At 36.0% G+C, this 16007-nt stretch overlaps 1 protein-coding gene across 2 annotated transcripts in view; it reads left to right on the top strand.

Annotated features, from left to right (window-relative positions):
* Positions 1–16007, top strand: part of LOC145277721 (uncharacterized) — a 60808-nt gene that overhangs the window by 34547 nt on the left and 10254 nt on the right. Inside the window, exons 2-3 of one of the 2 annotated variants that reach the window (XM_080129421.1) lie at positions 11122–11145; positions 15206–15243. In XM_080129421.1, the coding sequence (XP_079985547.1) occupies positions 11122–11145; positions 15206–15243 (62 nt within the window). The remainder of the gene's footprint in view (positions 1–11121; positions 11146–15205; positions 15244–16007) is intronic. The other variant, XM_080129423.1, reaches the window with a different exon arrangement.

Here is a 16007-nt window from a genome sequence, read left to right as displayed (position 1 = left end):
ACACATACTCACACAGACAGACAATTTCATTATATATATATATATATAACTGTTTGGGGCAGTGATTACATATGGATGAATAAAAAAGTTCTTATGTAGATAGTCCGATAATAGATATCTCTAATATCGCAGTATATATATATATATATATATATATATATATATATATATATATATATATATATATATATATATATATATTCAAAAAGGTAAAAGTATTCAAAAGCAAAAAAAAATTAATTTAACGAAGTTATTAATAGTGCTCAATAAAAAGAGCAGGATATGCTTTTATTTAATTTTAAGTAAACAAAATACATGGTCACGACAATAACAAAGCTACTGTTTCGGCCAAATAATGATCATCATCGTGTGACCTAAGCTTCTGATTTCATACATATATATAATCGTAAATAAATAATGCTTTTTAATTATTATCCACCTATATATATATATATATATATATATATATATATATATATATATATATATATATATATATATATATATATATATATATAGATAGATAGATAGATAGATATGTTCCATCTATTTTTGGAATCGTCAGTGTAGATGATAATAGTCGTACGTTTTCTGTCCCTTTTTATCTATGCGGTCAACCTTACAGCTATACGTAAAGAGGAGAATTAAAGTTTATTTATAACTTATCAAGCATACATATAGTAAGCTGTCACATAGTGTTCGATATCATCAATGAACAGAACGCACATTTACGCATTAATTTTGCAGCTCATTTTAATTCTTTTAAAGCGACCATCCGTAAGGGGCCTATTGCATAACATTATAATGCATATTCTTTTTTTTAATTATTATCCACGTACATATATGTTTCATCCTTTTTCGGTAATCGTCACTGTAGAGGATAAATGGAATAAATTACAGTGGTTTAAAATCTTCCTCTTGCAAGCGGCAAAAGTTTTTACACCGACCCGATATAGATCTTTTCTTTTCCTTTTCTTTTTTTTTTTCCTTTTTTTCCTTTTTTTCTTTTTCTTCTCTTTTTCTTTTTTTTTCTTTTTCTTTTTTTTTTCGTATTCTTCTGAGTTCTCTCTGTTTTATTTCATTTGAATTCAGAATGTGGTAGATCTCTTCATGTCCCACCTTGTATGTGACAGTCGTTTTCATACGCGCCCAACGTCAGCGAATCGAATGCGCGTTGTTCACTGAAATGTTACAGCTTAATCGACCATTTGTTTATGCATTTTGAGCATCGGCATTCATTATGCCCGTACCTATTAATCAACCATTTGTTCTATTCACCAGTGTGAGAATTTGTTGGCCAATCGGATTTCTCGTTGTCTCAAATCATTAGAGCGGGGTTGATCAACATGGCTACCACCGGGATCGTCTTAACCCAGTACTGTAGTGGGCAGTTGTTATATGGTCTATATGGGCATAGGCGATCCTATGTTAATATGTGTATTATGTGACTGTTCTCAAATAATAAAGAAAATACTATACAATAAATATTTGTTATTGATAAATACTTATTCATAAAACGTAAACATAATGAATAATTTATTATTAGAAAGCTTTTTTCTTTTTATGGTTATGCATTGATTTTGGTTAAAAGTAGCAATACAATGAATATATGTTCATTTTCTATGAGGTGACATCGTTGAAGTGGTTGTTGTTGTTGTTGTTGTTGTTGTTGTTGTTGGTGGTGGTGGTGGTGGTGGTGGTGGTGGTGGTGGTGGTGGTGGTGGTGGTGGTGGTGGCGGTGGTTGGCATTCCTTTCCCAGATATCTTTCTAGTTCGGATTCATTCTATAAAGAAATCAAGTAGTTATGGGAAGGACCAGCATTCCTAAGTGAAAGCGTTTCTGTTGAGTTCACTGGATTCGAACTTGACACGCCCAGTACGTGCTGTAGACCACTTGGTCACCTCGCTGGTGAAGTGGACACCGAGGCTGACCGATGACCTGTAATACCAAGTTCGAATCTCATAGCATTACTTTTTCTATAGGCATGCGGTCCCTTTTGTGGGTACCTGATTCTAGAAAGAAATAGGGGAAATATCAACAAACGAATCGATCTGGCTTCTTGTTCTGCGTTGTTTACTCATGTGGCTTGCCGAATTCTGTACAATTATTTATTTATTTATTAAATTGTTAAGTGAAAGTACAGATTAGTTAACAAAACCTCCGATCTCCCCCATATTAAGAATAGCTTTCTAAATAATCTTCTGCAGTTTACTAGCCGTGCTAAAATTATAATGTTATCATTTAGAAAGTCATTCTTATAAATAGGGAGGTTGGTGGGATTTATTAACTTTTCTGTACGTTCGCCTAACAATTTAGTGAATTAATACATTTGGAGAACTGAAAATCTTGCTCGAAGTTATATTACGGATGAAGTTGAATATCAGGAACTGAATCTTTTTTATTAAAGTTAAAAATCCCGCAGTGATTTCTTAGCTATGCCGTACTTATCGCGGATAATGGTCTTTCGGATATTCCCTTTTCCAAGTACAGTCTACATTATTTTTTACACTTGGCTAAAGAGTGTTTTCCCCGTTCGTATTGTAGTTTTAATCTCTCTCTCTCTCTCTCTCTCTCTCTCTCTCTCTCTCTCTCTCTCTCTCTCTCTCTCTCTCTCTCTCTCTCTCTCTCTGGTTATGGTTACGTCATTTTACCGCTCCAGAAGGTATCTAACTCCCAATAAAATTCTCTACATGTATAAGAACCACATACATCCTAAAATGGAGTACTGCTGCTATATCTGGGGTTTTCCCGTTCGTATTGTAGTTTTAATATCTCTCTCTCTCTCTCTCTCTCTCTCTCTCTCTCTCTCTCTCTCTCTCTCTCTCTCTCTCTCTCTCTCTCTCTGCCTCTCTCTCTCTCTCTCTCTCTCTCTCTATCTATCTATTTATCTATCTATCTATCTATCTGTCTATCTATCTATCTATCTTTCTTTTTTCTGTCTTTCTTTCTCTCCATGTCCCTCTTCTTCTTTTACTTTAATTCATCCCAAACAAGGCACATTGTCACTAAGACATCAAATGGAAGACTTACATCAAATCTGTTGCTAAGGTAAATGGTTACGTCATTTTACCGCTCCAGAAGGTATCTAACTCCCAATAAAATTCTCTACATGTATAAGAGCCACATACATCCTAAAATGGAGTACTGCTGCTATATCTGGGTAAGAGCTTCTCGGAACATCCTATCCTGACAATTTAAAAACCGGATTTGAAACCTAGTAGGTGACGCCCTTTTTCTTCCCTGCAGCCCCTTTCCCACAGAAGAGATGTTGCGAGCCTATTCTCTATTGTTATTTTCATCGTAACTACTCCTTTGAGCTTCAATCTATGGCCTCTCCCCCTTGCCAACTTTCACAAAAGACACTCATCTAACTAGAACCACTATCAACAATTTCTCCCACTTTTTATCTATGCCTAAATCTAAACACAAATTCCATGAACAAAGCTTCTTTCCTACAACTGCCAACCTGTGGAACGCTGGCCTGCTTTCAAGCTAACTGCAATAGGCTTGTCTTCAAGTCCAATGTAACAAGTTTTGTTGAGTCATCCCTCCCAAAATAATCCATTTCTACCCCATGTCCATCACTAACTATTACTATGCTGTTGTCCCAGTGACTACTGTACACTCATTAACCTTTATCCTCGAGTTGCCTTAGGACCTTGATAAGTGGTGACTCCTATGTAAAAAAAAATGTGCAGACGTTTAAAGGTATATATATATATATATATATATATATATATATATATATATATATGTATAACGTGGATACGTTTGCGGTCAGTTGTCGTTTATATACTCATAAATATACACACACTGCACTGTTTATATACAATATCTCTGTCAAACTTCGAAAATTCGGTGAATTTAATTTTGTCCATTAGTTGAAAGGTTCTATCCTCTTAGCATGCATTAAAGGCAACGGTACAGATTTACTGCATCCTCTCCACTCACTTATCTTAGCACCATCAGATTACGATCTCTTTCATCTAATTAAAGGTGCACTGAAAAGTTTGCCGTCCGATGCATGTTCACTTATGTGGAAACTCCTTATTTGTGAGGGAACGCCGATAAGTCTGATGGCATCACTGTAGCTCATTTGTGCCAATTTCGAACGGCCAAGGGACCTTCATTTCTGGCTCTCCACATTGAACCGAGTTTGTGTCACATCGAGCTCTTGTAGAATGGCGGGCGAATAGCATTCCTTTAAAGATGTTTTCACTTTTTCACCATCACCTAATTAAATTAAATTCTTCCTTCATTTTGTGCTACCAGATCAGACTGCCTGAAAATACCAGCTTCCGGACCTAAAATGCACCAAACATGAGGTTATTGTCCCCCCCCCATTTGCAAAGCTCCATCATGTTCTGTAAAATGAAATACAAAACAATTTTCTTCTACAAAACAACCACACCGAACACCAAGAACTTGAGGCATAAAAACGTTTTACAAAATTACTGGATTTTGGCATTAAATAACCCGAAAACTGTTGATATGCCGTAAAACAAAACAACCAGACCAAACATTGTTAATAAATATTTGAAGATATAAAGAAATTGAAATATAAAAACTTATCTCCCAAAATAATCCGAAAAGGATTGATATGCCGTAAAACAAAACAACCAAACCAATCCTCCTCCTCATCCTCCTCCTTTTCCCCCTTCTTCTTCTTCTTCTTCTTCTTGTATTTATTTATTTTAGGTTTCTTTTCTTTTGTGCAGTTGAGTGAGTCAACTCTCTACAAATTCCACTCTGCATGATCTTGTTAGGTCATGCTTCCACTTGTTTCCTTATATCGACCAACTTTCTTGTGATCTCAGACATCGATGCTTCTGCACTAGTTTATCCATAAGGAGGAACACTCCACGTAACCGTGCCAACATAACTGATTTGTCCTTAGGTTAACTCTATGATGAACAAAAGCAATACTCGCTCTTGGGCAAGTGTACTACATTTATTTACGACTACGAAAACAGCTCATTTGCAGAAAAGAAAAGTATTTGACCATAGAAGAGGGCGACCAGAAGGCTCATTGTTATTATGTAAAGGAAAACACCGCCTCTTTCTTGTAATTACTCTACTTACCCTACCCCATTACCTTATGAGGGTGAGCACTTAGCAAGAGGAAATCAAGTACTGTTTTCTAGGAGTCAATTATTACGTATTTGTTTATTATGAAAACTGCTCATTAATTACTGTTTGCTTTTTTCATTGATTCAAAAGGATAGAAGTCTGACGATGCAACGTTAGGTGAGTATGAGGGATGCGACAGGAGTTGTTTTCAATCGTGCTCATCTGCCAGTTTTTTTTTTTGTTTGTTTTTTTGTTTTTTTTTTCTTTCTATCCAGCGAATGCACACTCTTGCCTATTAAAGTGACTCAATAATGTCAGGAATACAACGACGGCTAATTCCAAACTCCGATACTAATTCATCAAATATCATCTGGCTATTGTGTACCTGGTCCTGGCAGAAGTTCTTTTCGTCTGAAAAGAGCCAGAGCATATTTGGCTTCTTGGGATGATTCACTTTATTGAGCAACCTAACGGATTTTATTAGTCTGGAGTTCTTTTTCTTCTCATTCAAGAACTGACTTGTCTAGGACCTGTAGGACCTACACTTCAAGTCCTCCTTAACACATGCATTCACAGTTGTGTGTGAGACGCTTAAATCTCTGGCAATCTGCCGAATAGTCCGCTGGGGAGTTTCATCAATAATTTCCTGGACCTTTTCAATGAACTCTTTGGTCCGGATTTTCCTGGTCGTGTTCTCGGCCTTGGGTTTCTGCTCCACCACCTCCAAAGGGTCGTCCGATGCGTTGAGCTGTGCCCTCAAGCGTTGGACCGTCCGGATTTGCATTTTGAGAGTGCTGGCAATGGTCCTGTTCTCATAACTTGGATCGGTAGGAGTTGTACAGCGGCGCATCTCCGATCTCGCTTGTGTCACTTTCAGCTCTGATTAAAGTGAATGCTTTCTTTTTCCATTTTGACACCTTTGACGGAAGTCGATCGGTGGCCACGACAAGGCACGTCTGCTAAGCTTGAATTTCTCAATTCTTTCCGGTCTGTTGAATTTTAATTCAGACGGCGAGTTAATTACCACGCTATATTGTAGTGCGAATTGTTATAGCTGGAAACATAATTTCTTGGATCGTATTGTGAATATTTACAGGAGTGTCTCCTTCGGCAATAAGAAACTCGATTAATACTTTTCGCTTCTGATGACCTTCCGACTGAGCAGGCATTCCGATATTAACTGGCAACGTATTTGCTCATTTACGGGTTGACAAAAAATACCACCAACGAAACCCTTTAAAAAAATCCACACACCTTTCTGCAATCCAACAATATTTGGTACAAATAAACTGATCCTGCATACTTCTAATTAGCTAATTAACCAAGCATTATGCATTTTGGAACACGGATTCCGTGGGTAAGTGTAAGTAATGTGGGCCATATTTAGTTTCTTTTAGTTTCATGCAAAGAGGACAAAAGATGGTGAAAAACTTTTTCTAAGAATTTGAGTATCTTCGAATTTTTTAAATTTAAAAATAAGTATTATACATCATTTAATGTATATTCCTAGTATTTTAGTTTCTTTGTGGTATCTTAAAGGGTGTTTAGGAAGCATAATATGGGGGGAAATCTTCCATTTGAAAGCTCAAATATATCAGACTTTCAGTGAATTTGAACCGCAAATATTTTAAACATTTTCTAGAATTAAAATTAATTTAACACCTCAAACATAGCTATAAGCGTCGTAGTACACACACATACATACATATACATATATTACATTACACTGAGATACAAAACTCATTAGACACATACATGATGATTGCAACGTCTTGTCAGACGAGTGCCACTCCCTCAGACACTTAAAGTCCATGAGCCCAAAAATGACTTTTTTTTTCAAGCAGGCATGACACTGAAGATGGTCATTGAGATCAATTATTACATGCTTCCAGCATTTTAAGCCTCCATGCGTCACAACGTTTCTATCGCCACAGGACCATTTTTATAGACAAATGCCTGAGGGAGTATCTATACACAGATTATGTTACAGAGTCTTAGCTTTGTACGACAGCTAAGTCCCTCTCTCGGTTCAAAATGTTGAGATCCAGCAACAAGCAAGAGCAAGATAGCCAGCAACAAGTTAAACTGCAGACCAGCTTAATGCGGGTACTGGTCTCCCGTTTTATGTTTTCTTTTAATCAGAAATGTCCTTCTCCTAGAAAGGTTGCCTTCACCACGGTTTATGGGAGCCCTCTCCATCCCCAACACACACATACATACACATACACACGCACACGGTGCTAGTTTGCCGTTGACCCCGAAAAAGGGTTCAATCGCCCTTTGGAAGATCTTGTTTTTAATCCTTCAGGGATACATACATACATACATATGTTTGCGTGTGTGTGTGTGTGTGTGTGCGCGCGCGCGCGTGTGTGTATAAACAGCAGTTAAAAACACAACAAAATTGGTTAATAATGACGATGTATAAAACGCTACATTTATTATAAACAATTTATATCATTAACATGTTTGTCAAAGGGAATGCTTCATACTAGAATTCCTATGAAACCAATCCTCTGGCGATTTGGCATATTTACTAAAGCTTTTCACACACACACACACACACACACACACACATACACACACACATACACACACACACACACACACACACACACATATATATATATATATATATATATATATACTCATATAAAAACTTGTTGTTTACGGTATGTACGTATATTTGCGCATAAAAAGAAGAAATTTAATATGAAATTATTATGAAACTGTAATATAAAAACTGCGAATGGTTCATTTAATTTTCTTGCGGCATAGAATATAATGTTTACGAAATTTCTGTGTGCTCTCCATGCTGCTCGGTGCACTTTTCTAATCTCTTAAGTCACAGCTCCAGCAGCAGTTGAGTAACTGGGATTTTTCCTTAAGTACAATGATGAGTATATACCTTCCGCTACATGTAACAGAAGAAATGTTTCAGTATCAATAAAATTACTTATAACAGACTTTTTATATATACGTGGTGCCTTAAATGAGTTTCCAAACTTTCTTTTGTATTGGCACTTTTATTGATAATACACACATGAAACTTGTTTCCCTTTCAAAGCAATGCACTTGTTGCACCGTTCCGACAACTTCTGGAAGAGCCCAGGAAATCCTCTTGTGTGAACGTGGCAATGGCCCTTGTCACAGCCTCTTTCACCTCTTCAAGTGTCTCATACCGACAGTCTCTAAGGTTTTCTTTGAACTTAGAGGATAACAAAAAGTCACAGGGAACAGAGTCTGGACTATAGCATCTGAATTGATCAGCTCGACCATCCCCCTGCTGTCATGACAACGTTTTTTCTTTCTGACCTTCTCTGAGCACACTTGGGGAAAATTTCGCGCAAATCTTTCGCATCTTCAGTTCCTCGCGAATTATTGAGTGTACAGTTCCCACACTGATATCAAAATGTGAACTTAATATCTCCATAGATACACGACATTCCTTATCCATGAAATTCTTTATTTGGCTAATCAACTCTGGTGTTCTGACTTCTTTACTCCTCCCACATCTCATCATCCCTCACAGACTCTGTGTCTTCCTCAAGTCTCTTATGCCACTCAAAAACTGATGCTTGATTCATGCAAAGCAGTCTGATGTATTTCATACGTTTCTATAACAAAAGTCTGCAAACTTATTGAGGGCACATCCTAACATTGTATATAATTTTTATTGCTTTTCTGCATCCTCTTTCCTACACACGTGATATTGCTAGTCTCAGTGTTTTCTATAAATTCTATTATAGTACGTGTTCTTCAGAATTGTCTGATCTATCCCCTGCTTCCTTTGTTCCAGCTTGTTTGACTTGTTTATCTAGTGATCTTCATCAATTCACTGTTTTGAAAGCCCATTGTAATACAACTTCCTATTCTAATAGTCCCCCCAAGAACGGCTCGTGGAACTCTGTTCTTGATGCCGCTTTCTTTTTATCAATAGTCTTGGTCTGTTTTTGCGATAATCGTCTCTCGTTCTTTTTAGCTCATCAGATTCGACTCGTTGTCTGGAGCGATTTCCATAAAAGAAAAGAAAAGAGAAAAGATATATATATTAGCTCTTTTGTTTCCTGTTTTTTCCTACTATTTTTCTGTACTGTATACCAATTCGATGGGGAAAAACTAATAAAAATAGGAAAATATAAGAAAGACATGTTGAAAAATACCAGGAAAGAGCGAAGAATCGAATCATTTGACAATTTTAGTGGCCGTAAATAAATTTTTTAAATTCTTTTTTTTTTCCTGTTTTCTAAGGCATTTTCTTTCTTTCTTTTTTTTTGTTAAAGAAAATACAGAAGAATTGTTTTCATGTCAGAATTCATGGAATTCCATCTAAACATTAAAAATATCCATTACATGTTTGGAATAGACGAAATTCCTGCAATATTTCTCTGGCGCTAACGTCATGAATTCCTGTTTTCTTACCAACGAAACTGATTTTTTAAAATTGTTTTCACTTTCTTTTGCAATAGATATGATACATGTATACACCCCCCGTCAAAAATGACTGATAAAATTATACTTCTCTAGTGTTCTCATTAACATTCATATTCATATAAAATAACGTACCAGTTGGTAAAGTTAAAAGAAAGAAAACGTCTCAAACTGGAAAGTTTTAAAAAGAAAAAACGTATCAACATTTATAGAGAAAAGAAAGGACGAAAGAAAAACAAAAGCTTTTCGTTATGGAATAGGGTTTTTTTTTCCGAATTTATTTTATACGGTGGAAGGGGCGGAAGTTGTCGAGTCTTCATCGAGACTTGCAATCCAGCTGAAATGGATGCATTGTCAGTTTAATGAGGAAAGATGTTGAGAGAATTTGAAATGAATGGAGTGAACAAAAGGAAGGTGGACCTGTAAATTAACCATTGTCTGTTCATCCGTACTTTTCTCAATAACTACGACGTGGAATTTTTTGAAATTTTGCACAAACATTAAAGATGATATGAGTAACAAAAAAGTAACAGAACGGGTTTTCCGGGAAAACTTCGGTTGCCTCCTCCCTCCTAGGGTAGCTTTCGAGTTAAAAAGGCTAAAATTGACACTTTTGTGCTTAAAAAAAAAAAATTGATGCCTTGGATTTTTATAAAACTTTGTGAAAAGTTGTAACTAATTGATTTCTATATAATTTTGTTTGTCTATACTTCGCGATAACTCGTGGGTGTGCCGCGGGGGCTCTTTTTTAGGGCTAATAAAAACACTCCATTTTTGGGAGTATTTTACTATATTTGTCCAAAATTTTATGTGTCTGTCTATTTAGCAGTTTTGCATGGTGCTAAACTCAAATATAAATATGTTAAGGCCTTGGGGACTTTGGGGGCTAAATGGGGCGGGGGAATAGGATGGACTTAGTCATTTCTTTTTTTGTATGGTGCAGAACTCAAATTTACATATGTTAAGGCCTAAAACTGCACCGTTTGTTCATTTTCACTAGGATTTGACATCCCCTGGGGACTCCTGGGACTTAATGGGAGGGGGGGCAAATGCTGAACTTAGTCATTTTTTATGCCTCGTTCACTGTGTACTCACGGGAGGGCATGCATGCTTCAACTTTCAATTTGTATGGATACTTCAAGATTTTCTTTTCCTGCACATGTTGAAACGTTGAACTTTGACCCTTTGATCGCCAAATTTCTGGCCGAAAACCGATCACATCGATTTTCCCAAACCTCAGTACCCTGTATATCAAATTTCGAGTCTGTAGACTTAAAATTGACAGAGTTATTGCGTAGGGAAATGTACACAGACACACGCACACACACACACACGTTCACTTTTATATATATATATATATATATATATATATATATATATATATATATATAGATAGATAGATAGATAGATAGATAGATAGATAGATAGATATGTTTATTCATATAAAAATCTGCATTGTGACTTGGCTTTAAGCTACTGTCATTTTTCAAACTTTGATGCATTTAAAGAAACATTGGAAGTGTCTTTACTACTTTTCATTTTTTTGCAGCGGTCAATCAATATTTTTCTTTCTTTAATTATATCTTCTTTTATTTCCTTGAATATTATTTTATTTGCAGACAATGTCGTATTGCCAACCATAGGTAAGTGTGCGCGTACTGTACTGCTGCCTTTCAACCCCATCTAGCTTCTTGCCTTTAATTCGTCCATTCGTTTATTCATCAAATGCTTCCAATTTCGAAAATGTCGATAGTAAAAGATAACAATACGGTGGCTTGTTCCTGTTAAAACAGTGAATGTCGTAATCAAATTGAGTGAAAAAAAGACGTCCGAACTGTGCAGAATTTAATAAGCTCTCATTAAATAAGAAATAGTGCTTATGGATTCATGTAGGAATGCTTAGATGCAGGTGTATAAAAAATGATGTTAAAAACAGTGTTTTGTACATGAGGTCTTGTACCCTGTCAAGGTAGGAAACGGTGCTCTGAGCAGACGCTCCCCACGTGTAGCAACAGTACTCCATCTTAGGATGTATTTGCCTCTTATACAGGCAGAAGATGACATCGAGGTTGAGACTTTCTGGAGAAGTAGAATGATCCAACCATTTTTGCGCTGTTATTTTGTACAACCATTGCTAACCCATCACTCAATAGAATGGGGCATGGCTTTTATAGGAATTCGAAGACTGTTCTGTTGTATCACAGCTGTTCAGTGTGGCTAGACTAGCACTCACCCCAAGCCGTAAATATATAATGAACAGGTTTTATTACTTTTCAAACGATTTTATATGATGGTTTATTAAATTCTGCACTGCTAAATAAATTTGTTTGAAATTCCTACTAACCGACTTTCCCGTCATTACATTCTTGCACGTCACTATCTCCCTCGCCTCAAATGCTCAGTATTCTTCCAGATTCTGTTGTCACGTCAATCAATATTTCAATCAGTTGTATTCAGCTATTTTCCCAATGCACGCAAAATCATTTCCAAACGTATATTACTTTTCTATTATATCTATTAACACAGATTTCAGATCATTTTGCTAAGAAAGTTATGAGTTCCAATTGACAAAACAATGAAAATAGCTCCATGACTAGGTTTGCTTCACAACCACAAGTTAATTTTCGTGGCAGCTTGTTTGTGTGTCCGAATGGCGCAGCTTACTAGAAAAGAAAAGAAAACAAAAATCATGAACTATCTTTTGTAACAAACATTTGGTAATGCAATTATGTTATTTCTCATCCGTTTACTTAACTGTCCAATACTTTGATTCGATTAAATCAATTTCTAAAATACTAAAACCTTCCTGGAATGTAATAAAACCCCAAGCATGAATTTAAAACTGCATAAATTTTTGTAATGGTGCTCATTGTTTTGGTCATTGTGGATTCCTTAGAGACGTTCTCTCCAAGTTGCTGACATGGTGAGCAAAGGTTTTAATGTAAGAGAGCGCGCATGAGCACGTGTCAAAATATCAGCAACAGCCGAAGGATAGATGGCTAGCGAAGGTATTAGCAGCAGCCGTTTGAAGACTATGCAAATTAGCAAGTGTGCACAAGATTACATCATAAGAAAAAGAGAAAAAAGGGACAGCACATGGTCGAAGGGAGAAGCAAAGTGCACACTAGGAAAGATAGACGTGTAAATCGAAGACGAGAAATAGCTGGCTATAGTTATCCTGAGGTCGAGAGAAGGAAAGTGCGGCTGGGCAAGATGGACGTGTGGCCCCGTGATAGCGGTGGGATACTTTTAAGCTGGTTCGAGACGGCAGAGTTTTGTTAATCTCATGGAAGATAAAATAAACGTAAAAAAAAAAACAAGAAGAGGGCATTGTTTGGAAAGTAACGATGATAAATGCCTTTTGTTAACACAGAAAAAAAGTCGAGTGAGATTTATTTATTTTTGTTTGTTTGTTCGTTTGCGACGGTACCGTTGGTCGGTTTCAGTAAGTATTTAATAACTGATTTCAAGTTATCTGTTCACTTATTTGTGCCTTTTGTATTGTTTTTGTTGTTTTCTTACCACAAATTTTGTAGATTTTGTGTTTGCTATTTTCCCGCTTTGTCAGAGCTTTTATTTGGTTTTCTCAGCTGGTACAAAAACTCAATCACTTTACAGCACTGCATTATCGTTTTTGAGTTGTAAAGACCACAAATAACAAGTTACACGGTTTTAAATAGATTTAATTGGGTTTTTTTTCAAATTCAGAGAAAACATCGCATAAACCATAGTATAAATTGTCTATATGTTTATATACTTTGTAATTTGTCTAATTTCTCTAACAGTCATATATACTCTGACAAACACTCAGTATACAACAATAGCTTATAAATTATTTTATATAAAAAAAGCAAAAGCGATTTAGTCAACCTCTTTCGTATTACTGGGAAGATAAATAAAAAAGAAAGACATTTTAATGAAAGTCATGCGACCACACGTTAAGCTGTTACATAAAAACATCTCTGTTTCAATGGAAAAGTTAAAAATGACATCTAAGGGTCAGAGGTGACTCCTAAAATCGAATGTCAACTAAATCATGTGGGTTCTGGTCAGAGAAATTTTTTCTATTTCTGACGACATTGCAAGCAGAGTAGAAGCTCTCCAAAGTTCCCAAAATAAAGCCTTGCCACTTTAGACAGCCTCATTTCATATTATTTTAGGACAAAATGAGGGTTAAATATTTCGTAACTCGTCTTCAAATGAGAGGTCCTATTTATTCAATAGATGCGACTCTGATTTGACTATCACTGCGGGTTAAAGCGACCTGGAAGTAATAGTTACAAAGGAGTGGCTGCACATTCCTCATTACCGAATGTAGTTCAAGGTCATATTCGGACTCAGAAGTATTGAAAGAGATTTCAAACTAAAAAGGCAAAAATCACACCTTTCTCCTTCTATATAATAAAGTGAAGACGATTTATTTCCTGAAATGTGCATCTGACAAATCTATATTTGATTCCAACTAGCCAATTTTTCTTTTTATTTCCCCACCGTGTTCTTTACAAAGTATATATTGTATTTAACTTCAGTTTATTTTAAAAAAATACTTAATATAGCCAGGAAGAGTTTTAAACTAGAGATAATAAAAATGGATTTTGACTGCTCTATTTCAGCTATCGTATTCAATGCTGTTATTCAAATGTAGACAGCTTTCCATCTTTTGACGGCTGTTTGGACGTCTGTCCACCATTTAGTTCGATCCATGATATTCCGCTCTTGAAGTTGCTAAGTTTTCAAGTTCTTGATAGTTACAGTACAGGTCTTGCATAGAGAGGGGCAATACCAGACAAACTATCAACTTCCATGACGCAGGTTCTGTTTATCCACCTACTCTTGTGCTTGACATGACCAAACTAGCGGAGGCGATTCTCACATAGAGTTATATCCAGAGATGGGATTTAAAGCTTTCTGCAAAGAATAGAGTTGCTGACATACTTTGTAACCTTTTTTTTTATGGAAATCGTTCCAGACTAGGCATGAAGCCACTTTATGTAAGGAGCAAAAACAAAGAAATATTTCAAGGTCAAAAACTGGTCAACGATAAGTGTTAGATAGAATAGATTCTGACCCAGAAAACAGGAATTTTTCCTTTATTGTCAAAACCATCGCTCCTGGAATGTGAGGATTAAAGGACGAAATAAGAGAAGCGGCTGACAAACATAAACCTAAGATTAACTTTCTACTCTCCTTAACCTTCATGTGGCATATCCAGCTAAGCAGCATGGCCTGCCCACTATGCATAAGTTATTACCTCAAATAATTCTGTCTATATATCTGGTCGGGCTTCTTGCTCTGGTGATGTCATGGCACGCCTTGGCGGAAGAACTAAAGAACCAGTCAACAACAGGGCACAAAAGACACTGAACGGAAGAATCAATCATAGATCAACGGTGAGAGTCAACTAGTCTAATTGAGAGACTATTGTGTTTCATTTGTAGACGTAGCTCACACAGGTTATATTATTCGAGCTGTCGAGAGATTCAATGTGACTCGAAATCAAATAATTAAATTGATAAAAATTAACCCAAATTAGATTTTATTTTATTTCCATAAACAAGAATATCATAACATTAAGTAGATTATTCGATTCTATTTTTATAATTTCTGTAAAAGAAATTAGGATTCTGAGCGATACCGGATAACTCTGCGAGTTCTTTAAAAAATTGTTTTTGTCTAATATATTCCTTTTTTGTTTCTTTGTAGTTAAGCGGACCGGATCTTATCAGGAGGTCACAATAGATGTAAGTATTTCTTTATCTTATTTTACTAGTAATTTATATTTTTACTTGAATGAAAAATTAGCCAAAATGAACTCCAGATTTTTTATTATAAAGTTTTAAAATCGACAACCTCTGTTGTGTAGACAGAGCTATTTTTTAACCCTACATCCTTTATCAGATTTGATCAGATCATGTTTATTGTTTATTCAAATTAGCAGGACTGTGGCAATTTAATTGCAAAATGATTCCTACGAACGCTAAAAGCAAATAATTGCTGCACTCTTTCTTCTCCCATTTTCTTGGAATTCGCTTTTTTTTCGTCACTCCCAAAGGCGAGCAAGTTCTCACAGGAACGTGGTACCTAAAAATATCTTCAACCAATGAAAATCGTTTCAAGCCCCCAAAAAGTAACACGTACATGTGAAAATAGTACGCCAACCGCAAAGTTAGAAACTCATATAAAAAACAAACAGTCAACCTTCTCCAGCCGCACGTGTACGGAAGAATCCAAGAACGTCTGCTCAACTCCACTTCGTCTCTTTGGGCCGAAAGAGGTGACAAGAGTCAGGCGAACAGAAACGAATTGCTATTTAATACAACTATGCATACAGCAACAAGAACAAAGTAAGCCAACGCTTCCAAATACTCACATACGTATATTACTTACATACGCATTATTCACACTATGAATATTTTGACTTGTGATTAACTCAACTTTCTTCACCAAACAAGTGTTTGTATGAATAATTGAAATAACTGGTTCTTCTTCTCTCTTGTGTAAAAAT

This window comes from Euprymna scolopes, chromosome 6 (assembly GCF_053919585.1).
Source record: "Euprymna scolopes isolate OS-2025 chromosome 6, ASM5391958v1, whole genome shotgun sequence".
NCBI classification, from domain to species: domain Eukaryota; kingdom Metazoa; phylum Mollusca; class Cephalopoda; order Sepiida; family Sepiolidae; genus Euprymna; species Euprymna scolopes.
Note: the sequence above shows the minus strand (reverse complement) of the source record. Positions and strands in the feature narration are given on the sequence as shown.